The sequence below is a fragment of the Carettochelys insculpta genome, chromosome 2 (assembly GCF_033958435.1).
Source record: "Carettochelys insculpta isolate YL-2023 chromosome 2, ASM3395843v1, whole genome shotgun sequence".
Classification (NCBI taxonomy): domain Eukaryota; kingdom Metazoa; phylum Chordata; order Testudines; family Carettochelyidae; genus Carettochelys; species Carettochelys insculpta.
This window is the reverse complement of record NC_134138.1, coordinates 62,350,174-62,376,185: the sequence shown is the minus strand read 5'-3', so window position 1 is coordinate 62,376,185 and position 26,012 is coordinate 62,350,174. Positions and strand designations below refer to the sequence as shown.

General features: G+C 49.3%; 1 protein-coding gene across 1 annotated transcript; it reads left to right on the top strand.

The window, feature by feature from the left end:
• Positions 1-23,803, top strand: LY96 (lymphocyte antigen 96). Its single transcript, XM_074985731.1, has 5 exons — positions 1-109; positions 2,471-2,557; positions 4,479-4,607; positions 19,871-19,923; positions 22,969-23,803. The coding sequence occupies exons 1-5, from the start codon at positions 1-3 to the stop codon at positions 23,065-23,067; spliced, it is 477 nt and encodes a 158-aa protein (XP_074841832.1). The 3' UTR covers positions 23,068-23,803.
• Positions 23,804-26,012: the final 2,209 nt, after the last annotated feature.

Genomic DNA, 26,012 nt, shown 5'->3' with positions numbered 1-26,012 from the left:
ATGTTTCTGCTTGTTTCTTTCATTCTGTTTACTTGTGGGTTCATTGAATCAGAGAGGAAAATATTGATTTGTGAGTCCTCAGAAACAGAAATATTTTATTCCTTTTGTGGTAAGTAAATTTTTTTTTAAAACTGTGTTTGCACAAGGATATATATCCTCGCAGTAAACACTTGTTTTCCTTTCTCTTGTATTTGCTTCTTTGAGATGTCCAGAAGGGTAAATACATGACGCGCTAAAGATTTAAGAATAATTTTGCTCTTTTTTGGTAGACTGGATGTTAGATATATATTTTGCGTAGCCTGATTGTATTCTTTCTTCTTTGTTTGATAGCTATTACACTGTAGCACAGTCCATGATTGTGGAAGGTATAGGACTGGGAAGAGGTTAACTTCAGCGCAGGACAGGCATGTGTATTGGTGACTTTGGGAAGACAAATTTAAATTTAAATGTTTCCCTAGTGCTCTGATTAATCAAGTTAAACAATTAATATAGCAAATTTACTATGACATGGATATTCACAGAGGGTGCATCTACACTAGTCGGCTACTTCGAAGTAGCCGTGTGCTATTTTGACGTTGAAATCGACGTTAGGTGGTGAGACATCGACATCACTATTCCGATCCGAAGATGGGAATAGCACCCCACTTCGACGTTCAACGTCAAAGTAGGGTGTGTGTAGACAATCCGCGTCCCGCTACTTCGAAATAACGGGGTTCTCCATGGCGGCCATCAGATGAGGGGTTGAGAGATGCTCTGTACAGCCCCTCTGGGGCTCTATGGTCACCCCGTGCAGCAGCCCTTAGCCCAGGGTTTCTGGCTGCTGCTGCAGCTGGGGATCCATACTGTGTGCACAGGGTCTGCAACCGGTTGTCAGCTCCGTGGATCTCATGCTGTGCAGGCTGAGTGTGTCTGGGAGGGGCCCTTTAAGGGAGCAGCTTGGGGCTTTGCTGGCCCCTTATTTTGACTGGGAGCACTTGTGTGTGTGGACACTCTGCATTTCCTTCTGGGGCAGCTCCTTTCGACGTTCTCCATTGCTACTTTGACATTGAACGTCGACAGCACCAGCCCTGGAGGACGTGCAGACGATATGCGTCAAAGTAGCCTATTTCGATGTTCTGACGTCAAAATAGGATACTTTGACGTAGTGTAGATGTAGCCAGAATGTAAAGTTTAACTGTATGGAACTTAGTAAGACTTCATATGAGTTTCCCTGCCTCTGGAAACTGGTGAAACCCTGAAAGAGTTAATATAGCACAAGCTGATAAAAAGAATTGGGTGGCGGGGGAGTGGGGGAAGGCAGTTTTCCAGTTAGGACTCAATTGTTTCTCCTCTTTCCCTGCTATTCCTTTGCTGTACTACAGAGGCTCTAATTTAGGCCATGATCTGACACTGGGTTACATGGGGTGGACCCTTCACCCCAAAGGAACCCCAGTGCTGCCAGCAGAGTTCTGTGTGGGCAGAAGGGTAAACCCATGTGGTGCTTGGTGTAGGATGAGGGCCTTAGATTGAACATGCCACAGAAAGGGGTCATGTCTTGTCCAGTTCCATACTCATCACTGGTGATCTATTGTTAGTAATAATGAGCTATAACCTAAGACACGGAGGGAATATTAGCTGTTACAGCTGTGTTGCATTTATTTTATTTTTGTTAAATGTTAATAAGTGCCTATCCATGAGCTTTAGGTTTTCTGGGAATAAATTTACAGTCTTGTAGGAATAACACCTGCTGCACAGATCAGTTAGCTTAGCAGCCAGTAAGTACCACATTACATTATACCCCAACCTCCTCCATGTCTGCAGCATGCCGCAGATGCCCCCTCAGGTTATATTTTAATCATGGATAAAACAGTACATGGTGTCTTGCAAAGACAGTACACGTGAACGTAACCTGACATGATTTCTGTCCTTAGAAGAAAAGTTTTGAACTGCATTCCTTCCAGAGGTGCTGCAGAGATGGAGAAAGGATGATGATTCCTTATTAAAATGTGAAATCACAGGCATCCCAAGCCTGAGCAGACAGTGCAATTTGTACTATATCCTGTGTTTTACACTGACATCAGCATATTGTAGAGTGTATAGCGGTGGTCACTGAGGAAAAAAACCATGATGGAGAACAATCTATTAAGGTTCCATTGGAAACCAAGCAATGACAACCGAGTTTAACCATTGTTTTTGCTAGCAGCTTGTAAGATATCTTCCCTGAGCAGCATCTGAGAATCATGTTGGAAAACCATGAAATTGCATTCCTTTAATGACAGTATGGAAAATATGTGTTTTCAAAACATACATAAATGTAACAGCAAATGTATTAATAACCAATGTCATTAATCGTATTAAGCCACTGTTCTTAATTTCAAAGTTGAATGATGTGATTTCTGCTTCTAAGAAGGCATCTAGAAAGATAATTTAGAAATGCTTTTTTAATGGAGAACTCTATTCAGTCTGACTTTATTAAATATTTTTTATTTAGATTCTGTGGACCATAAGATAATGTTCAATATAGTCCCTTGTACCTTTACCCAACGAAGTTGGGAAGGTTCTCTTTTCTGGATTCCAAGTAAGTTACTTTTTGTTATTTCCATCAAAATGCAGCAATTACATTCTATATTTGCAAGGGGATATGTTACTTCTATCTCTAATCTTCTTCCTAAATGAGAAGGGTATTAAGGGGAAATTTTTCATAATCAAATATGAAATGATAAATCATAATATAATACAGTACAAAAAGCCTGATTTTCTAACACATTTATGTAAAGATGTGTGCACTAAAACACAAGTCACTTGTGCATGCATTTACCATCATTTTATACATTAATCCAGCAGCTGTGTGTGCAAATCATCAGTGTGGCAAACTGTCCATTTGCTCATGCAGTTATTCAATTTACCATTCACAACTATTGTGCATAAATGGGGCCCAAGTTTGTTCATGCACGATTCAGAAAAATGGGTTCAAAGTACACTTATTCATGACATGCCAAACACATCAGTCTTTGCTATGGAACCTTGACTGATGCATCCATAATATGAAAAAGAAAATTACAAATACACAACAAATTCAGATTGTTAAAAGGTTACATGTCATAACTGAATAAGCCGCATAATAGCCTCTGTTTATAGGGAAAGAAGAGATTTTTGGCAGATGCTATGTGTGATAGGTGGAGAGTAAAAGTACCAGGACAGTGCCTATTCTGCATCTAAGATTTTCATAATTCTACATTAAATTAGAACAATAGATTGCATTTAAAAATGTATTAGCTAACACATTTTAACTAACAATTTTGCATACTAGTATAGATAGGATTTAACACCTTTAAGAATGTGTTAGCTCACTGTAGTTTACCCTAAGCTCTTCATGGCATGATTCATTGTCTCCCAGCAGTCCTCTCATAAGGTATATATGATTTTGGTGGATCTCCTTGAAGGGAGAGACCATTACATGCCAGTACTTGACTCTTCCATATAATGCTGCAACCTGTAACATGCCTCTTGCACATAACGATCACTTTCTTCTTCTTTTTAGCAGCAGCCACCTTCTTTAGACTGTTGAGATGTTGACTGCAGCATGTGATTTGTGCAGAATTACAGATGACCCTGATTTGTTAAGATAGAGTGCTACCACAGCTGAAGAGAAAAAGGGATTAAAAAGTCTTCTGCCAATTCAATGAGCTACCTGATTAAAGAGAGTAGCAATCCCATGTCCAGATTGTGGACATCCCAAGAAGAAGAAACAGTTTTATAAAAGCATTCACCCATAAAATAAACATACTGAGTAATTCTAGATCATAGTCTGACTCAGTCAGTAAACCTATATTGAAAATTATCCTGGGTCTGCTATCCCACTTTGCATCTTTATAGATACCTAGAAAAGTAGCATCAGATGGATATTTTTTGCTTCCAGAGGGCCTTTCATCCAAATATGTAAAATGGGGGTGGGGTGATATTTAACTTGCAGAGTTGTTTGATTTAATTAATTCATGTCCATACATTTCACTTTGAAAATATACAAAATTATGCCCCCACTTCATGAGTGTATTTAAGCAAGTGTTTAATTTTGATCATGTGTATAGCTCATTAATTTCAATGGAACAGCTTGGATACATACATCTAAGTGCTGGAGATCGTAGAAAATTTTCCATATTTCTTTTGGGTGGAAAAGAGTTTTTCAGTTATAACATATTTCTTTTAATGACAGCTCCAGGTTTCATTTAATTTCTTTTGTTCAAATACTTGAACATTTTTCAGGTTTTTTTTTCCACTACAATCTCCAAAAACACCAAAGAATATTTTTTCTTGCGGGGAGTGAAGAATAATTTCCCTACCAATAACTACACATTTAAACATTTTGCTGAGTTGCAGCCTATATGAATACTAAATTTAATATTCTAGTCACCATTTGTGTGCATGATTCTCACCTCACGTAAGGAGTGGATGTATTTTGTGGAGATTTCATCAATTTATGTACTGTTTACTTTTAATAGGAAGTGATATAATCTTTTTGAAAGGAGTTTTGCATTTGTGGTATGCTGGTGCAAAAATCTTAGAATGGAAACAAGTTATTTGCAGCGGATTTGATGATGACTATTCATTTTGTGGAACTCTGAAGGGAGGTAAGCAGGGAAGGGAGGGAGTTCTCTATTGTCACCCAGGAACAGAATCCTGCTAGCTACAATCATGTTTACATGTTGTTGTTGCTAGCAGGTTCCATTGGGTACAACTACACTAGGAGATTAAGTTGAATTTGTTAATGTTAGCTTTCTTTACCATACAATTTTGTAAAGTCGACGGTGCATGTCCACACACTGGCATATGAAGTTGGTGGAGTGTGCCCCCAGTAGCGTGGGCCGCTTTGAATTTGTCAGTAATGCACTGTGGGTTCCTGCTAGTCCCTTGCTTGCACTAAGGAGCAGCTTAACTACAGGCTAAGCAAATGTAGAACTATAAAGGAATGTGCATTTGGCCATTAAAAAGCCAGGTTCAGGACACTTCAGAGAAAGAAACATTCCCCTTTTGGTAGCACCCTGATGTGTGCTCCACAAGTTATGTGAAAGTAAGGGGGGAAAATTGCATGCCAGGTTGGAGGGCTGAGGCAGATCACCAGGCCACTAAATATGAGCAGCCAGACACCAGGGCAATAAGTAGAGCACAGTGAAAGACACTGCTAATCAGGGAGGCTTTGAAAACAGCATTATGAATGACTTGACTGTGATATTAAAGTCATGTCTGTTGCTGATAAGGAGGTGCCCCTTGTATGATGTGTGTTGGTATGGTAACCCTGTAAAACTCCTCCTCTTGTGCACACAAGCAATAAAGACACTTGTTGAGAGCATAATCATTTTTATTTAGGGAACTAAATGAAGCACACAGTAAAGGAATTCATGGCAAAGGCTTTGGAGGTGGGTAAGCAAGGGTAAGAGACATTTTGCAATCACAGGTGCAGAGGGTGTCAACCGTCTGCTCTGAGAAGTGTCCCTGGGATTGAAATGCAAGGCTGTCCTTAACTTGCCCCCCCACATTCTGGGGTGCTGAGGTGTGGGAAGGTACCGCAGACAGTGAGGGTGGCCTATGGTGCAGCATGGTCTGCAGTGGGGCGCCGTGCTCCTCTGCCTCAGGAGCTCTGTTTGCTGCACCGTCAGCTTCAACGTCTCTTCCTGGGCCTGTACTTCACATTCTCAGAGTGCTCTCCTCTCCATGCTATCCCCCCTACACCTTTCCTCCAGCATTCTCCTCCATGAATTAGTGTTTAACTGAGCCCTGACCACGTGGTGGCTTGCATGTGTTCCACGAACATATCTTTCTGCAGGCGTTTTCTCCTTCTGATTTGTGCCAGTCTAACAGCTGGAGGGAGGTAGGGACTGGTCATCAAAGAACCCACTGTTGTCCACATAAACAACAAAACGTAAGTGAAGGCCAGATATTAGGGTGATACATTCACTGTAGATGAGATTTCAAGTTTTACAACTCAAAGTAATTTCATGAAAGAGCCTCTGTGGCAATCAATAGGGTTGTGTTATGTACTACTACTTAACCCTTGTATGCTGCATGGAGCATAGGTCATCCACAAGTCTTCTCCACTTCACTCTGTCTTGGGACAAAACTTGTAGCTGGGTCCAGGAGTACCCCAGTTGTGGTCCTTCTGTCTCAGTAGATCTTCTTCACATTGTCCAAGGTCTTCCTCTTTTGTGTTTTCCTTGTGGGTTTCATGTGAGAGCTTGGCGGACTATGCTGGATAATTGTTTTCTGAGAGTGTGGCCTAGTCATCCCCACTTTCTCTTCTTGATTTCAGAGTTGATTGGTTCTTGTCCTGCTCTGTTCCAAAGCTCCACATTTGTGACAAAATCTTGCCACTTGATGTGAAGGATGTACCTCAGGCATGTTTTTATGAATGTCTGTAGCCTGTGATTTGAAGACTTTTTAGTATACCAGGTCTTGCATCCATAGAAGATCACACTCTTCACATTTGTGTTGAAGATCCACAGTTTCGTCTTTGTATATATTATTTGTGAACTCCATATGGGACAGAGAGTCTTGAATGCAGCTTTCCCTATCCTGGCATTGATATCCTTATCTGTTTCTCCATCTACGCCCATAATACTCCCCAACTAGGTGAACTGCTCCACATCTTCCAGGTCATCCCCACCCCATCAGATGTTGTTGGACTGGTTGATCCTAATTGTCTTGGTCTTTCCCTTGTTAATGCCCAGTCCTGTCATTAAGGTAATTTTGTCTAGTGTCATGACCTTTTCCTTCATGCTTTCATGTTGGTGTGAAAGGAGGGCGACGTCAGCAGCAAAATCAATGTCCTCTAGGTGTTTGAAAAGCGTCCACTGAATGCCTGGTTGATGGCCATCTGTTGTCCTGTTCAAAATCCAGTCCATTGTGATCAAGAAAAGGAAAGGTGACAATAGGCACCCTTGTCGCACTCCCAACAGTATGCTGAAAGATTCTGTCAAGACACCATTGTGAACTACTTGGCATGTTGAGGGTCCATACGTTGAATGAATCAAGTTAATAGTTTTAGATGGGAAGCCATGGTGTTGCAGCAGTTTCCACAAAGTGTCTCTGTCCCTGCAGAAGCAATCAAGGCAAGTAGTGAGACATCAGTCAACATGATGTATAATCTGTTTGGGAACATCCGGGACACTGAAATGATCCCACAAGACTGGAAACATGGCTACCTTATCAAGCTGTCAAAGAAAGGCAACCTGAAGGAATGCAAGATCTGGAGGGACATCACATTACTGCCTATTCCTGGAAAAGAGTTCAATAGGATTCTCTTGGAAAGATTGAAGACAGAAATTGATAGACAGCTCACAGAAGGACAGGATGGCTTCTGAAGCAAGAGATCCTGTACTGACCAAATAGCATCTTTCAGAGTGATCATGGAATAGTCGCTTGAGTGGAACTCCCTGCTGTACACCATCTTTACAGACTTTGAAGAAGCCTTTGAAGGCATTGATAGAAATACTTTTTGGAAACTGCTGCAACACCATGGCATCCCATCCAAAATTATTAATTAACTTGGTGTGTTACATGCAAGGACAATATTTGCTTTTAGGCATCTTCTGTGCAGCAGGTATTACACAGAGATCTTAAGGGACCTGATTGAGTTGGTTTGCTTCCAGTCACAGTAAGGCACAGACTGGGGTATGCTTTCAAGCCTGTGATTCCCAAAGCAGTTTCTACAGCTGTGCACATAGCAATGGTGGGGCATGGTGACTTTTGGGACTGTGGCAGTTGTGGTTGCCATGTGCTTCCCCTCCACACTTTGCTGGGACAGTGAAAGTCTCCCTCTCCCCCAGAGCTCAAGGAAGGGAATGGAAGAGGGGACAGGCATGGCAGTGCAGCTTGGGCTATCCCTTTCAGGGCTGTATGGCTCTCGCAGTTGCCATGTGCTTCTCCTTCCCCTTGGCTGGGACAGTGAAAGTTTCCCTTCCACCAGGAACCTGGGGAAGGGGAGAGATGGGATGGACCAGGCATGGCAGTGTGGCTTGTGCTATCATAGCTTAATGCCCTAAAGTTACCTATACCTTCCTCTACTTCCTCTAGACTGCAATGCAAAAATATTAGTCTGCTTAGGATAACACATGTTGATAAGGAATGGACACTGACTGAATGTGGGCGGAAGGCTGGTTGATGTGCTGCCCTGCTCTGTGTGGCAATAACAGCAGATCACTTACTGCTGGTTTGGCATGGAAAGGTGTCCTATTGTGGAGGTCAGAATGAGGCAGGCCTCCCCAGAAACCTGGTGAGAAGTATTAAAGAGTACAGCTGTGTCTAAGCTTGCTCCCTGCTTCGAAGGGAGGATGGTAATTAGGGTGTTGGGAGATTATTAATGAAGTGCTGTGGTGCATATGCAGTGCTTCATTAAGCTAATTCTCCCCTGCGGCAACTTCAAAGTACCAGCAGGTTAGCTGTGGCTACACGCAAGCCGGCGCTTCGAAGTTTAACACTTCAAAGTTGTCGCGGGGGAGAATTAGCTTAATGAAGCGCTGCATATGCACCGCAGCACTTCATTAATAATCTCCTGACACCCTACTTACCATGATCCTTTCAAAGTAGGGAGCTAGTGTAGACACAGCCTACCTGTCTGAGAGCATTGTGGAGGTGTCTGGGGCTGGAGTGCGAATCCTCCCTGATTCCCGCTCCATCCTCAGACATATTAGCAAGTTGTTTTGGGGGGCCTGGGCTGTGTAGGTGCAGCACCCAGCACAGATCACACCCAACTGCCTTAACCCATTTGTAGCATGATTAAAAATGAGAACTCACTGGAGGTGTGACTCCCACCTGTCCCTTGCCCACCATCAGGGTCTGTCTGTGAAATGTCCTGGGAGGAAGGGATGCAATCCAAAGCTCAGAAAAGGTCTTGGGTGTTGATGAGATAAGCTGCTCCAGTTGCCTTCTGACCATTGTCCTCCTTGTCCTTTTCCTCATCCACCATGTCTTCCCTGCTGTTGCCAGAGCCTGCCTGAGGACTCTCTAGAGAAGTATCCATGGGCTGTTGGGGGACAGTGGTTAGGTACCCCCCGCAGAATCTGATGAGGCCGCTCATAGGAGTAGCATGTTTGTGGGGGTGACCCAGAATGTCTGTTTGCTTCCTTTGTCTTCTGGTATGCCTGCCTGAGCTCCTTTATTTTCATGCAGTGCTGCAGGGAGTCCCTGGTGTATCCTTTTTCCATCACGCCCTGTCAGATCCTGGCATAGATGTCTGTTTCTGTTGCCATCTCATAGTTCGGCCAGCACAGCTTCATCTCCCCATGCAGAAAAATACTCCTGGATCTCCTGCACGCTCCCTGCCAAAACTCATCTGCAACCCTGGGAAATCATGGCCAGATGTGCTGCCTTCTCCGCTCGCCATGCTGACCAAACAGGAAATGAAATTTAACCTTTCCTGGGCCATTTCCTGTCCACCTGGAGAGCAGCGGAGCTGAAAGTGCTGGCCAGAGTAGTCATATTGGGCACTGTGGGACACCTCCAGGAGGCCAAGAATGTCAAATTTCACAATGTTCTGTCTCCACTTGCCTAAAGTTGACCATGAAAGGTCGATTTTGGCATTACTCCTTGTGAAAAACAGGACTACTAAAATCGACTTTAGAAGCCCTTAAAGTCAGTGGAAGAGACCCTGTAGTGTGGACTGATTGCTTGGAAAATTGACCTAAATCAGCTAAGTTCAATCTAGTCGTCCAGTGCAGACGAGGCTTTAGAAAGCTTTTTACTTGAGCAGCATAGACACTGTTATTTCTGTGTCTGTAAAGCTCTAGATGATTACATAAAACTATGCTAATGAGGGCCAGCCTTTGCAAGTCCCCCTCCTAGAAAAATAAAGGAGAATTTCTGTCCAGGCTACCATGTACAGAACTAGGCTACATCTACACTACCAGATAAATTCAATTTTATAAATTTGATTTTGTAACACTAGGGTTTTATAAATTTGATTTTGAGTATCTTCACGTCCCACAAAGTCCACACAAAGTCAAGTTAGTGCTGCCACGCATTCCGCATCCTCCCCCTGCTGCACTCCCATCATTGGCAGCGCTCCCCCTGCTGCCTGGGTCCCTGCAGGCTGGGGGAGCTGGGAGACTGACCAGCTCTGTTGCACCTAGCTTGCAGGAGCCGAGAGTCAGGTGCTGCACTGGTCAGTTTCCTCGCTCCTGCAAGTGGCAAGCAGCCAGGAGCCAGGTGCAATAGCACCAGTCTGCCTCTAGACACTATTGAATTTGATTCAAAGACATGAGGCTTCCACGCTAGCCTTCATTTGAACTGTTAAATTCGAACTTGATGCTACACCCAGCTGGTTCCAATGATGTTATGATATCGATATTAGTGCTCCCTAAATTCAGCTAATGCTATTTACAGTGAACACAGTCACTTGGTACAATTCAGCTAATTGCCTTAAATTCAAATTTGTCTCATAGTGTTGCCATAGCCCTAGAGATATCAATCATACCAAGTGCAACAAGAAGTCCTGTGGCACCTTATAGACTAACAGATATTTTGGAGCTTAAGCTTTCGTGGGCAAAGACCCTCTTCATCAGATGCATGAGTGGGGTGGGGGTTCAGAGGAGTATTTAAAGAGGGACACTTCTCTGAAAACTCCCCACTCATGCATCTGATGAAGCGGGTCTCCAAAATATCTCCAAAACAGACTATAAGGTGCCACAGGACTTGTTGTTGTTCTCAAAGATACAGACTAACACAGCTACCTCTCTGATAATCATACCAAGTGGTTGCCTGCAGATGAGCCTGTACCACTGCTGAGCAGCCAGAAGAGGGCAGCTCAACAGCAGTAAAGGCAGCATGATTCAGTAGGCAAAGCAAGGAACTAACCTAGCTATAACACAGACTGTAGCTGGTGTTTGTCAAACCATGCAGGCCAAAGCTTTCAAATTTGAGCACCTAGATTTACACAAATAAATCCAGCAGAACAAAGAGCCTATAACTCTTTCTGATGTCAATACGAGTTGCACTTCTTCAGCACCTCTGAATATCTACTTAGGCATAAATAGACTTAGATATGTCTCCAAGGTTAAAACTTTTGGCTTTAGCAGCCCTGGGTTTGGGTTTCTATATCTGTAATGCAGGGATAATATTGTTTACCTGTTTCTCAAGGAATAAATCGCATTATTATAATTAAAAAATAAAAATTCCGCAAGTCACAGAGTTTATCGGAATGCATATTGTGACAAAGTCCCTTGTCAGCCTCTGTGGGTCCCTGCGCTTCCTGGCAGATCTATGCGGCCTCAGAGACTCACGGAGGCCCCCCTTTTGCCCAGGCCCTTCCAAAGGCAGGGGTCTCCGCTTAGCGAGCCATCCTCATCATAGGCAGGACCAGTACAGGGAGAATAATACCAGTCCCCTTGCAGGCCTGTGCCTGCTCCAGTAAAGTGATCCCTCGGGGGAAGGGTGGGGGGAGTCCAGACCCACCCTCTACCCTGGACTCCGGCCCAGGGTCTCTATGAGAACAGGAGGCAACTGGCAGGACCTTTACCCCTGCCCCAAAGTAGTAGCCTCACCCTGGGCCACTTCGCCCACCATTTCCCTGTGGTACCTTTTCCCTGTGCTTGTGCACCTCCCAAAACCTTCCCCCCCTGCTACCAGATGGGGAGCCTTTTATAGGGAGCACAGGGCCTATCTGACCACTGAAGGTCTGGGCCTAGACAGGGACCAAGACTGCCTTAGCCCACCAGCTGGCATCTCTTGGTGGGCCTCCTGCAGGGCTGCTGCCGTGGGCCCCACTCCCCTTGGGGAACCCCCCCACAGCTGGGAGGTGTGGTGCAGGGGGGCAGACAGCCCTTGGCTATTTCAGGCCCCCATAGGGCTGGGTTTTTTGCCCCCCCCATTCCCCTTCTTGGGCCAGCTTCCTCTTTCTCCCCCCAACTCCTCCACCCTTTCCAGGCAGTTCCCTCCTGAGCTGCTGGGTGAGGGGGGACTATTGCCCTCTGCCCCTTGGCAGGGGGGCCTCCCCCTCCTTTCCACCCTTTATGGGGGAGACTGCTGGCCCCCACTTTGGGCCCACCTTTCTCCACCTGCTGGCTGCTGCACTCCCACTGCTTCAGAGGAGGTAAGGGGCTTTCTTGGGCGGTGGTCGGGCTTCCCTCCACAGCTTGCTGTGGAGTGGCTTGGGGGAGGGGTGAGTTTGGGTGGGGCCCCTCTCCACTGGGCTGGCTGCATAGTTGGGGGTGGGGTGTAAGGGTGTGGTCCCTGCCCCCCCCTGCAGCCACTGCCTCCTTCCCCACCTCCCCCACCCACACACCCAGCTGCAGCCAAGGCCCTCCCCATCTGGGCCCCACCCAAACCATCTGCCCCTTCCTCCTCCCCCGCCCCGCTCTTGTGTGGCCCACCCTCAGGCACCCGTGGGCACACTCCTCCCTCTAACTCCCCCCCCTTTAGCTGGTTCTACCCCCCTTCCTTTTTGCACCCCCCTTTTTGTGCCCATGCCCCCCCTTTTTTCTTTCTGTTAGGTGCCTGAGCCCCTCCCCTTCCACTCACTCACCTTCCCACACTTACATATACTGTACTCCCCCCCCCCCCAACATCCCAGTACAGTAGCAGGAGCCGTTTACCATCTTGTGCTGGGAGTTGTGGCCTTCTTGCACTTTCCTCTCCTCCCTCCCCCACTGACCAGGTCCTCAGCTTGGCTGGTGGGGGAGGGGCAGCCACTTCCTCCTCCTCTTCTCCTCCCCTCCCCCGTTCTTTCTTAAAGTGCCCCATCCCAATAAATTCCCTCCATCTGGTGATGCCCCCCTCCCTCTTCCCTCCACTGGCACCCCTTCCACCCCTGAAATGGCGGCCTCCTCATCCAGGGCTGCCGGGGTCCTTGCCATCTCTTCGGCTGAGGGTGCGGGAGTAGGCTCCGGGGCTCCTACCACCCCCACTGCAGCATCCTCCGGTGACCCCGCCCCGAACCCAACCCCCCAGAAGGGTAGGAAGGGCCAGGAGAAAAAGAAAGGCAAGAGCCCTGCCCGGAAGGCCAAACCCCCTGCGGCGGGGGCTCTTACCCCAGCTCCTGCAACATCTGGCGCAGCTCCCCTTTCTCCCTGTCCCCCTGTTCCCACCGCTGTGCTGGGGGGCTCCGATTCTTCAGCCCCCAGGTCGTATGCCCAGGCGGCAGCTGCCGCCTCGCACTCTGCTCCCTTCGCCTCCGCTAGGACTACCACCCCTGACGGTCGCGACCCCTTCCCTGCGCTCACCAGGAGGCATGGAGTCCGCTGCCTCCTGGTGGCTGCTTCGCCCCACGTGGAAACCTACATGCGGGCGTTGGCACGGGTGGTGGGGCCCGTGGCCGTGGTGGCGGTCTCTCAGATGTTCAAGAAGATCGTCTTCTTCCTGGCTTTGGAGGCCGCCGCCCAGGAGGTGGTGGAGAGGGGCTTGGCGGTAGGGGGCGTGCACGTGCCCCTGGAGCTGCTGGAAGACCTGGGCGTGTAGGTGGTGTTCTCCTCTGTCCCACCCTTCCTCCCCAACTCCGCCCTTTTGCCTTTCCTCGCTGCCCTGGGCCAGCCTCTGTCAGTCCTGAGACCCCCCGTAGGCTGCAAGGACCCCGCCCTCCGGCATGTGCTTTGCTTCCGCCGGCAGGCTTGGGTACAACTGTCGCTGGCAGCAGCACAGGGCAGGGTAGCCCAGGAGGGGGCTATCCTGGTGCCCTACCAATGGGCCCAGTACCGGGTCTTTTACACCCTGGGGGAGGCCCGGTGTTTCGTGTGCCGGGCGGCAGGGCACGTCCGAAGGGATTGCCCCCTGACCCGGCGCGAAGAGGAGCCCGGCACCTCCTCTGACCCGGGGGGCACCAGCCATGAGACCGGCGGTGCCCCGACTGCGACAGGCCTGGGGACCGCCCCTCCTCCTCTCGTCCCGGACGGATCCATCGCTGCTCGGGCGTTGGACGGCACCCGAACCGGTGGTGCCGGGCAAGAAGAAGCGGGCGCTGGTGCCCGAGCGGCCCCAAGAGCCGGGTCCGTGGAGCAGAGGGAGGCAGGTCCGGCAGCAGGACCTGGGCAGGGCCCACCCCAGGGCGGGCCGTCCCTTCCCCCTGTTGTCCCGGCCCCTCCTTTCCTCCCTCCCTGCTTGCTGCCTCAGCCCCCTGGCCCTTCCTTCTCTGCTGCCCAGCCCCGCTCCTCGGCGGACTGGGTGCTGGTAGCAGGAAAAAGAAAAAAAAGGAGTGGGTGCGACCGGCACCCCTCCCTGTCGGAGGATGGTGCGGGCGTGCCCTGCAAGGCACCAAAAAGAGCTGCCAGCCCCAGTCCACCCGCTGAACCCCCAGCCACTGACTACCTGCCGGGGGTGGCTGGGGTTGCTGCGGCGGCCACAAAGGACACCACCTCTTCTGCCCCAGAGCCAGAGCCTCAAAAAATAGAGACCGCCTCTGTTGCTCCCTCACCCTCCTCCGACACCCCGCCGGCCACTGCCCAGCATGCCCCTGTGGAGTGTCTGGAGGAGGTAAGCCTCGGCCTCGCCCTCCTCTCACAGGAGGTCGAGGCCCTGGGTCTCACCCCGGCGGCCCTGGATGTGGTCTGCCTTCTATTGGAGGCCTGCGGGCCGTCCCTCTACTCCCCACCCCCCTCGCTCCCCCTTTCCCCGTCCATTAGCACCCCTTTAACTGCCACCCTTCCCTGCTCCGGGACGTCGCAGAGTGCGGCCCCCCTCTCAATCAGAGATGACCTCCTGGGGGGGGGGGGTCGGCCAGCCCTGGACGCCCCAGGAGAACCGGTGTTCCCGTTATGCCCTCCCTCCCCTCTCGGACCCGAAGACCTTACTGCCACTCCCACCACCCCATCGGTGCCCACCGCCGAGTGCGTGGGCACCTTGCCCCTAACCCCAACTCCCCCTCCACTGCCCGTGGAAGTTCCCCCTCCTGAGATCCCCTCCACCACCATCCCAGCCCCACTCCCACCCCGGCCCCCTTCTCCACCCCTACCCCTGCTCCCCTCTCCAATCAATGTCCCATCCTAAAACATGCAACCCTCCCCCTGCCAGGCCCTCCCCTTCCCCCTCTTCCTCCACTACCACCCCTTCCTCCTCCCCCTGCTCCCCCTCCACCCTCTCCTTCCCCTTCCCCTCCCCTTCCAACCCCCATCCTCCCCACCTTCACCCTTCCCCTCTTCGCCTCTCCCCTCAACACTTGTCCACCCATCTCCGTCCCCAAGGCTGTGATCTCCCGGGAGGCCTCTGCTGCACCGCCCTCTCCCAGCACCTCCGGGGCTGTTCTCCCTCTGCCGCCCCCATCCCTCCCGAACCTAGACCCCACTGCCTGCTTCGACCTTTTTTCTGGCTGCGGGGCCCATCAGAAAATGGGGCTGATGGGTCCCCGGCCCCCCGAAATCCTAGCACCCCATGCGCTGGCAGGTGAAATACACCAGTTCTTGGACGACATTTGTGGGTCCAAGAACAAGGTCGCTCTCACCCTCCAGCGCTGGGGTGACTTCCACGCCATCCTAGAGTCCATGAGGACCCTTTTAAAAGAGGGCAAGGGGATCGGGAGGAGGGACGCTGTGGCCTACCAGCAGGCCCGTAGCTTCTGTGACTCCTCAATTACTTTCGGCATCGGTCACGGCTTGCTGCATGGCCCCACAGGGGCCGTCGGCACTCCCTCCGGCGAGGATCCTCCCCAGCCCTCCAAATGGCGCCGCTCATCCTTGCCACATTAAATGCCAGGGGCTGCGGGTCAGGTCTCCGCAGGTGCCGAGTGCTCTCCTTCCTCTGGGAGGGTGGGTACTTGGTCACCTTCTTGCAGGAGACCCATGCTACTCCAGCTGTCGAGGCCAGCTGGCGGCTGGAGTGGGGAGGCAGGGTCCATCTTAGTCACCTCTTGGCCCATCGGGCCGGGGTAGCAACCCTGTTCTCCCCAGACCTGCAGCCTGAGGTGCTGGGGAGCATCGAGGTCGTGCCAGGCTGCCTGCTGTATCTCCGGTTGTGGGTGGAGGGGCTGCCCCTCCACTTCATCAATGTTTACGCCCCGACATCTGGCCCGGAGAGAACATCCTTCTTCCAGCAGGTGGCGGCCTTCCTCGACTCCATCAATCCTCGCGAGTGCCTGGTCCTCGGCAGGGATTTTAACTGCACCCTCGAGGAGCGGGACCATATGGGGACCGAGCAGTGCCAGGCCGCTGCGGACGTCCTCAGGGAGCTCATCAATCATCGCTCCCTGGTGGATGTCTGGCGCAGCCACCACCCGGACGAAGACACCGTCTTCACCTACGTCCGGGTGGTGGGCCACAAATCCATGCACTCCCAGTTGGACTGCATCTTCATCTCCCGGCAACATCTCTCTCGGGCCCACTCCTCCAGCATGCGGCCGGCCCCTTTCTTGGACCACCACCTGGTCCCTCTCTCCGGGGAAGCAGGGGTCGGCCTACTGGCACTTCAACAACAGCCTGCTGGAGGATGTGGGCTTCATGGCGTCCTTCCGGGAGTTCTGGCTGGCCTGGCGTGGGCAACAGCACTCCTTTCCCTCGGCGCGGCGGTGGTGGGATCTGGGTAAGGTGCGCATGCGGCTCTTCTGCCGCAACTATGCCTGGGGGGCCAGCTGGCGGCGGGATGCGTTGATAGGACAGCTGGAGCGGGAGGTTCTTGAGTGGGAGAGGCACCTGGCTGCCAGCCCTGGAGATCCATCCCTCTGCGGCACGTACCGGGAGAAGCAGGACAAGCTCGGGGCCCTCGACGCCCTTTGGGCGCAGGGGGCCTTTGTGAGGTCGCGGATCCAGCTCCTCTGGGAGATGGACCGCGGCTCCTGCTTCTTCTATGCCCTGGAGAAAAATAGGGGTGCCAAGAAACATATCCTCTGCCTCCTTGCGGAGGACAGCACCCCTCTTACGGATCCGGTGGAGATGCGTGAGAGGGCTTGCGCCTTCTACGCCACCCTTTTCTCCCTGGATCTGACCAACGCCGACGCCTGCAGAGTGCTTTGGGACCAACTGCCTTCGGTCAGCACAGGCTATCGGGACCGGCTAGAGCTTCCTCTCACTCTAGCTGAGCTCTCGGAAGCCCTCCTTCTCATGCCCACCAACAAATCCTCAGGCATGGACGGGCTGACCGTGGAGTTCTACCGCGTGTTTTGGGACGTCCTCGGCCCAGACCTGCTCAGCATCTGGGCCGACTCCTTGCAAAGCGGGGTCCTCCCCCTGTCATGCAGGCAGGCCGTCCTCACCCTGCTGCCCAAAAAGGGGGACCCCTGCAACCTTCGGAACTGGCATCCCATCTCGCTCCTCAGCACGGACTACAAGATTATTGCTAAAGCCATCTCCCATCGCTTCGGGTCTGTGCTGCAGGATGTGGTCCACCCTGACCAGACCTAGACCATCCTGGGCTGCTCCATCTTTGACAACCTCTTTTCTTTTCCATCGATCCTCGCGAGTGCCTGGTCCGCCACGCATCCCTCTCCGCCAGAAAACTGGCAGGGTTTAGAGGGCAGGGTGGCTGAGCGGTTGCGGAGATGGGCGGGGCTGCTCCAGTGCCTCTCCCTACAGGGGAGGGCACTGGTGCTTAACCAACTAGTCCTGTCCATGCTCTGGCACCATCTCAACACCCTTGTCCCACCCCCGGGTTTCCTGGCCACCCTCCAGAAGGTAGTTCTGGAGTTCTTTTGGCCAGGACTGCACTGGGTCCCCGCAGGGGTTCTCCATCTCCCCCCGGAGGAGGGAGGTCAGGGCCTGACCTGCCTCCGCACTCAGGTCTATGTCTTCTGCCTCCGGGCCCTGCAGGGACTCCTTAACAGCAATAGTGCAGATAGTCCGGCATGGAACATGCTGGCGCATGCTTTCCTACATTGCTTCCAAGGGCTCCGATACGACTGGCAGCTCCTTTATTTGCCTTTGAGAGGCCATCCACGAGACCTCTCGGAGCTGCTGGCCTTCCATCAGGACCTCCTCCACACCTGGCGGCTGCTCGCAGTCTCCAGGTCCTTAGGGGCCGCCGTGGGGGAAGACCTCCTCACAGAGCCTCTGCTACACAACGCCCTCCGTGTGCAGGCGGTGGAGTCCCCTGCGGTGTGCCGGAGGCTGGTCCTCGGTGGAATCACCGGGTCAGAGACCTCCTGGACTATGACCGGGGAGACTGGATGGAGGCCCCGGCGCTCGCCCGGCACAAGGGGCTCTCCACCCTACGTTCTCCCCGGCGCATATTCGAGGAGGTGAAGGCTGCCTTGCCACCCGCTGCTCACGTCTACCTATGCTGGGTCATGTGAGAGGGTGTACACCGTCCCCCTCTTACTCCTGGCCCTCCGGCTCTCTCTGTGGGCCCCCAGCTCCGCGAGCCTCCCCGTGCCCCCCCACCCGCCCGCATCATCCCAGCCAGATGCACGCCTTGCAGCTGATCCCATTTCAAACCACGTCTCGATGTCATCTGTACACGCTTGTGCTTCACACGCTCCACTTCCCCACCCTCTCGTCCCACCCAGATCACAAGTGGCGGGACCTTCTACCACCTTCGGAGGGTGGGGAGCCCCAGTGGGCCAGCCTTTATTCTACCCTGGTCCCGCAGCCCGCCGGGGACATAATTTGGAGAGTCCTTCATGGGGCGGTGAGCATGGACGCGTACTTGGCATGGTTCACCCCCTTCCCGGACACTTGCTTTTTCTGTGGAACGAGGGAGACCCTCATTTACATTGAGACTCATTTACATTGAGTGCACCAGGTTGCAGCCCCTCTTCCGGCTCCTCCAGAACCTCCTGCTGAGGTTCTGGCTGCACTTTTCCCCACACCTTTTCATCCTTGCACACCCCATCCATGGCCCCACTAAGTTGCGGGACCTCCTCGTCAGCCTCCTGCTGGCTATGGCCAAGGTAGCCATTTATAACGCTCGGGAGAGGAGGCTGGCCCGGGGGGGAAGCCTGCGACTGTGGGGCCTATTTCCGCTTTGCTCACGAATCCAGGCAGAGTTCCTTTGGGAGGCATCCACTGGCTCTCCCGACACCTTTGAGGGGCAGTGGGCGCTGTCCAGGGTTCTCTGCTCGGTATCCCCTTCTGGTTCCCTCGTTTTAAACCTTTGACCTCCGCTCCCTTCCCTGTTTTCTCTTAGTTGTCCCCCGTACTTTGTTGGGGCTATGGTTTTTTGTTTTTTGTTTTTTAATGGGTTCCCTCTCCCTTTAAGAGGAGCCTTTTAGTTGTGGGCTGGCTGTGCCTGCCCACTCCCTAGCCTTCAAATAGAACCCAGTATACTGTCCTTCTAGAAGGCTCTGGAAGCTTCCAGGTAAGAGTCTACCACCAGGTTTACCACAATATGCGGACTTTACAGACCCTAGCAACTATTACAGTCCCTAGAACTCCAATTTATTTGGACAATTGTGCCTTGTAAACTTCTCTAAATGTTGGTAGGACTACAAAGATCTCAGCACAAGTAGATGGGTTTTGTCTCCTAGGGCATGCTGGGGAAAGGGTGGGAAGATGTGACCTAAAGACACTTCATCACCGCCACATAAACATACACAATTAAATTTATTATTGTTCGGGTAGTGCCAACAATATAGCAGGCATTGTCCAAACATATAACATGAGTCATGGTGCAATCACAGCCTCAAAGATCTCAAGGAATGAGAGCGTCAGGAATGAAGGATGAGGGGTAAAACAAGCAATCATCACTGGCAGAGCAAGGGGGGCTGGTGATGAACGTTTAGGCAAGACAGGTAGAGTTGTAGAGGAGGCAGAGTTATATTACGTCAGTTAAGTTTCAGATATGTACATTTATGATCTCCAGCTACTGACGCAAGACAGACAAATTTCCCAGTTGCACTCTGTACTTTAAGGAAAACTGAAATAGACTAAGAAATATGGTCTCTATCCAACTCCCTCTGAAGTTAGTTGAAAGTTGGCTGACAGTTTGCTTTATTGTGTTTAAGGACCAAGAATAAACAAACATTTCTGTTATAATTGTCCTTGTTTTGCAGAGTCGATCAATACAACGTTTGGAATTAGCGGCATGCAGACTAAATTTCCACAGGTACTTGGTACTTTCCAATATATATTTACTGTATATTGAATATTATCCTGTTACCAGCTCTCTCCCCTGCACCACAGCTGGTCAAAAGGGGTTTGTGATGTGTGGACTGCTGTTGCTAATCTTTGAGCAGCAACTCTCTTCTTTGGGTTACACAAAGTACCTGTTCTCCATGGTGCACTTACTAAGGTGTGGCCAACTGGACAGCAGAAGGCCAATGCCCCAGAGAAGCTCCCTCTATGCATCACAGGCGCATAGAGCATAGGTGCAGAAAGGCAGACAGAGAGAAGTTGTCAGAACCTGGCTGCTGGGAGGTCATAGGTTTCTATTGTGTGACCTGAGCTATGGACACTTTAGGTACATGTTTTCAGGCCACCACAGGGATATGTCTCAAGCTTGGTGTCAGCAGTAAATGTTTCGGAGCCCGACTTTCTCATGAACTGTTCTTTATCTCTTTGTCTGCCAGTTTGTATGCTCTGTATGTGCATTTTTTGAAGTAGTAGTGAATAGCTTGAGTCTGTACTCAGAGGTGTCAAACATCATGAACACTAATTTAGGGTTACCATTTTTGACTTTTTAAAAAAAGATGACACCCGTGAGAGGCCGTGTATCTCTAGCAGTATCTACCAAATAATTTTGTATTAATGTACTATGCATAACACATTAATACAGTGTGAGTTGATAGAAACTGATACAGATACACTCCCTCTCACAGTGTGCTCTTTTTTAGATGGTAACCCTAAACTAATTTTTCCTTGCTATACATGAATGTCAGACTGTAACTTCTACCTCATAGTAAACAATTATTTCTTCTGTTCTTTGGCCAGATAGCTATTTGTGTGGGAGAAAAGCCTTTTTACTCTTGGAGGGAGCTATGCAAATGCGTAAAGAGTAATTAGATACACAATTACAATTGAAATCAATGGGAGTTGGGTGCCTAAAACCCATTTGTATCTTTGGAAAATCTCCTACTTAGTTTTCAATGGGAACTTAACAAGTGTAAACTTGATGGGCCAAATACATCCTTGAAGTCAGTGTTGTTACACCAGGGCGGGATTTAGTCCTTATAGTTCAGTCACATTTGAATTATTTACATGTAGAATGGTCAGAACAAATCTTTTATGAAGAAAATATCTTTTTCATGCTCACTCGTCAGAAAAGGTATATTTAAAGTTTGCAAATATTTACTTTTGATTTGGGATTCAAAACAATTCCACATAATTCACAAGAGTATCTTATAATGGATTGTCCTTTTGATCCTTTCCTACATTGTTGTTGGAAGTAGCATTATTACACTCTGGGTGTGCATGTGTGTGTGTTTCAATTACATCCAAACAAACCAGATTAAAACAATGTTAAGGTTGCAAAGTTATGCAATTAACAGTTAGGAAATGTCAAAATTGAGACTGCCTGTGCAAACTTAATTTGACCCACTTGTGTGTCTGGGTTATAGCCTTTAATTACATGATTGTATTATATTATTTTCCTACACAACCCCTGTCTCATTCACTGCCCGGCTGGAGGGTGATCAGTTAATGAATATCTATTCAATATTTTGTGTTATGCTCATTGTTCAGTGTTTGCCTTAAATGTTCCACAGATGAGAACCCTGCTTTGAATACGGAACTATGTTACATATTAATTTCCTTTTCTAAGGCACTGATCACTGTAGTATCTGTGTGCTTCACAAATGTTAAGGAATTTATCTTCGCAACACCCTCGTGAGGTATGATGGTATTAATCCCAGTTTTAGAACTGGCATAGAGTAAGAGTTGTCTAATTTTGGTGCCAAACTGAAGACTTTTAGGAGCTAATTTTTCAAGGTATTCAGCATTGTATAGAACTTCATATTTACCAAGAGCAGCTCCCAGTGACTTCAGTTGCTGCTGTGAGTGCTCAGTGGGGCACCCAGACAGTAACAAAATCAAAGCCACCCATGAACAGCTGTGACATTAAGGCTTGGATCTACAAAAGGACTTGGACCCCCCTAATTCCCAGGTTTAGGCACTACTACAATCCACAAAGCCCTAGCTCAGGTGCCATTTAACCTTTCAGGAACCGAATTTCACTTGCCTTGCCCTGCCTGCTGCTGCCAGCAAATGCCTGAATGCCTATCTCACACCCTAAACCCCAGTGTGACTCTCAAAGCTGTGGAGATAGGCAGGGTAGAACCCTGTCTCCTGATCAAACTGGTGTGCTCACCACATGGCTAAAGCAACACCAACCAGCCAGGGAGAGGGGGAAAGGATGATGATGAGAGGACTCCCTTGTAACCAAGCCTCTGACTAGCTAAGTACTCTGTGTCAGGGTTTCTCAACCAGGTGTACATGTACACTGGGGGTACACCAAGGTCTTCCAGGGGTACATCAACTCATCTAGGTATTTGCCTCGTTTTACAACAGAATATATACAAACACTAGTAAAGTCAGTATGATCTGAAAGTTCATTCAGAAAATGACTTGTTTCTACTGCATCATATGCCTTACATTGAAATGTAAGTACAATATTTCTGTTCCAATTCAGTTATTTGACAATAAGATGGTAGAAAGTCAGCAAGTTTTCAGTTGTAGTCTCTCTCTCTCTTTTTTTTTTTTTTTAAATTTTTGCACATTTTTTAAAGTGAGTAGTTTTTAAATGAGTATAACTTGGTGGTATGCAAAACAAGTCTGACTCCTGGAAAGGGTACAGAAATCTGAAAAAGTTGAATGGCACTTGTTTCAAGATTTCAGATTACCTTAGGACCATGTTTCTCAACCATTGGTACATGTACCGTTAGGGGCACGTGAGAAAAGTTTGGGGGTACACATAATTTTTTTTGAAAAAGGGGTACTTTATAAAAAAAGGTTGAGAAACACTGCTCCAGTGATCACAAACCTTTCTGTCTCTAGTTTCTCCCAGGCCTGACTCCTTCTGCCTGTTCACTTCAGCCTATACCTATGCCAGACCTGTCTCTCCCCTCCCTGGATTCTTCATCTTACTCTTCTCTTCCCAATTTTCTGGGCTGAAAAGCAGCAACAAACTTATGTGACCTTTTCCCCTTTGTTTTAGGGACTGTATACAGTTGTTATAAGAGGATTCTCTGATCATTTCGAGAAGAACTTGCTTCTGTGTGCGAATATCAGCTTGTTAATGAAAACGGATGGTTAAAATATTTTGGAATATGATAATTGTTTCAATATTTGCAGAACACAAGGACCTCTTCTCCAAGGAACTGGAATTTTATGACTAAAATTAAAAATAGATTGATTTTGCATGGGTAAGAATGCAAAATGTTCTTTATTGTATTCCTAATTATAAGGCAGAGAGATAGTGTCCTCCATTCATATACTTCCTGCGATCAACTCTTCAGCCAGTTTGTGCAAAATGTCTGCATGAAAATTAGGTATAAATGCACCTATAGTCTACAGAATGAAGATTTACTCTACAGAATGAACCTGAAATGATGTCATAGTTGCAACTGTATTTCGGTTCTACTTCTTGTGCTACACAGAGTGTATGTACTTCAGGTTCTGGTGAGCTAAGACAAGAATGTTTGTTTGTCTGAATTTATCTGATTTAAAAGAAAGCACTATATGGCTTTAGAATCCCTGTTTTTGGTGTTGGCTATACATTTTTTTCATCAGTCAACCGAGAATTAATGTTTTTATTCTCTTGTTCGTTCTCTCTGTTTAGCTTCATTAGCTGTTCTGTCATCAGTTCTTCAGTTGCAGCGTCACACATAACAGTGAGGTGAACGGCTTTTAAAGATGCCAAGAAAGAAGTTTAGCGATCTTTGGTTATCAGGCAGCAGTTGACGGTGTTAATTGCATCTGACACAGAATGGGGAATGGGCAGAAGTACAGTAGGGTCTCAAGATTTGCAAACTTAATGTTCGTGAATTCAATTATTTGCGAGTGGCAGAGTGGCCGCTTCCCTTGGGGCTCCGGGCAGGAGCACCGGCAGTTGCTGCTTCTCCCGGGGCCCTGGGCAGGACAATCGACAGCCAGGGTCCTGGCAGGAGCTGTATTTGTGAAATTGAACATTTGTGAGTGTTCTCAGCGCAGAACCCTCGCAAGCGTTGAGACCCTACTGTATTCATTCTTACACAGCCTAGGCACAACCCACTGATGTCCTGGCTCCTGCTTGAGGTGGTGGCGGCAGATTTATTCACACACGCCTTTCTCTGGGATGGCAGATAGCCGGCTACTGTTCTTCAAGTGGGGAAGGGACTTCTTCTCCCTCAGCCAATCTCTGGTAGACCAAGGTGCCCCAGTCTGCTGCTGCTATTCTTTTGGTGGTGAGCGCTTAGCTTTCCTCACCACCAGAGCAGTGGGTTCTCTGAACAGGCACTTGGCATCAGCCTTGCAGAGGTCTCTGTCTGTGGAGCGTGCCAAGAGCCCTGTGTGGGTTAGTGTTGTCTGGACGAGTGGGTGCGGTGACTTTCTTCCCAGAGGCCACCATTTACTCCTTGGGGGAATCCACCACTACTGCCTGTGCTTCATTAATGAGCCATGCATGTGTTTTTATTTTTAGTGCAGAAAAAAGCTTTTGCTGAAAAGTTGCTGCAGTTCTGCTAGTTTTTGCCCACCAGAAGGCCCTGTGGCAATGAACACAGCAGCCACTTCCAGCCAAATAGGGAAGAGAAAGAGTCTGAAGACCCTTCTTCACAGCACCTGGTCTCAGGAGAGAGGGCTAGGAGGAAACAGTGTGGGGCTGCCAGAGTCAGACGGGTTCATAAGGGCTAGTACGGGAAGGCAGAACAGGGCAGGGGCTGAATGGGAATCAAGGGCCATGGGGGGCAGGGTGTGCAGGGGCATATGGGTAAAGGGAGGAGGAGGAAGTATAGAGCTACCATGGGATTAGGGGTGTCTGAATGGGGGCAAGAGACAGATGGGGATGGGGAGGGGTTGCAAAGCTATATGGGCAAGGAAGCAGCTGAGTGGGTCCAGAGAGACACATGGAGACGGGGTGAAGGGCCATGGGCAGATGGGGGAGTGAATGTGCAAAACAGAGGTGGAGGGAGACATTTGGACAGAGGGCACAAGGACACATGGGGTGGGGTAGTGGGTGTCTGAGTGAGGGTGGATGGGCACGTGTGCCTGACTGATGGGAGAGGCTAGGGGTCAGCCAGGATCTGCATGGGGGAAGCTCCATAACAGTCCCTCTGCCAAGCAAAAAAACCTATTCCCTACTTTTCCGACCCATATCCAACAACTCTCCAAGTTCACACTTAGGGGCCTTCCCAGCAATTACTTCTCTCTCCCTCAGCAACTCTGTTACCCCTGACTCCACTCAGCATTTATTCCTGACTCCACTCCATCTGCAGGAAATAAGGTTCTGTAGTGTAGTGTTAGGGCAGGCCGTATCTCCCTGTCCCAAATACGGGACAGGGAGATATGGAGGGGAGGGACGGGGAGCCGGGAAGGAGGCGGCAGCCACTGGTGCGCCCAGGAGCCTAGGGAAATGGCAGCTGCCCACATACCTCCTGCTTCCCTGAGGCTGGTGGGAGGGGGGGTAAATATGTGACAATTCATCCCTTTTAAAAAATAAGTCAAGACACCTTTTTGACATCCCAAATATGGGACCGTCCCACCCAATACAGGGCAGATGGTCACCTCCTGTAGTGGAAATGAACTATTACCAAGAGTTCTTTATTTGCATGCCTAGTAAGGAGCTTGCTTAAATAAATAAAAAAAAATCGTTTTCTGAATCTTTTTTGTCGCTTGTGTTCTTACAGGTATACTTGTTGACAGGTATTTTGAAATAAATGATGAAAATAATTGAAAGTTGTACAGTTGCTTTGTGCTGTTTTGACAAATAAAATATGTTGAATTTTTGAAAACATTTATTCTCAGAATTTTAGTTCTGGCACAGAATTCTGCCAGGAGGATTCCTGAAAGTGGCGCGGGAGGGGGAGGAATTAAAGTTATCCTCAAGGACTTTGTTTTGAACTATCCTCTGCTCCAGAAAGGAGTAGCAAGCAGGCAGGAGTGGCAAGGTGGGGAGGCCCTGGCCCAAAGGACACAGTTGTGGGCTATGTCCTTCCTGTTCCATCCGGGCAACATGGGAAGAAGCCCGGGTTGTTCTCTTCTTTCATCATCGGAGAAGGAGTA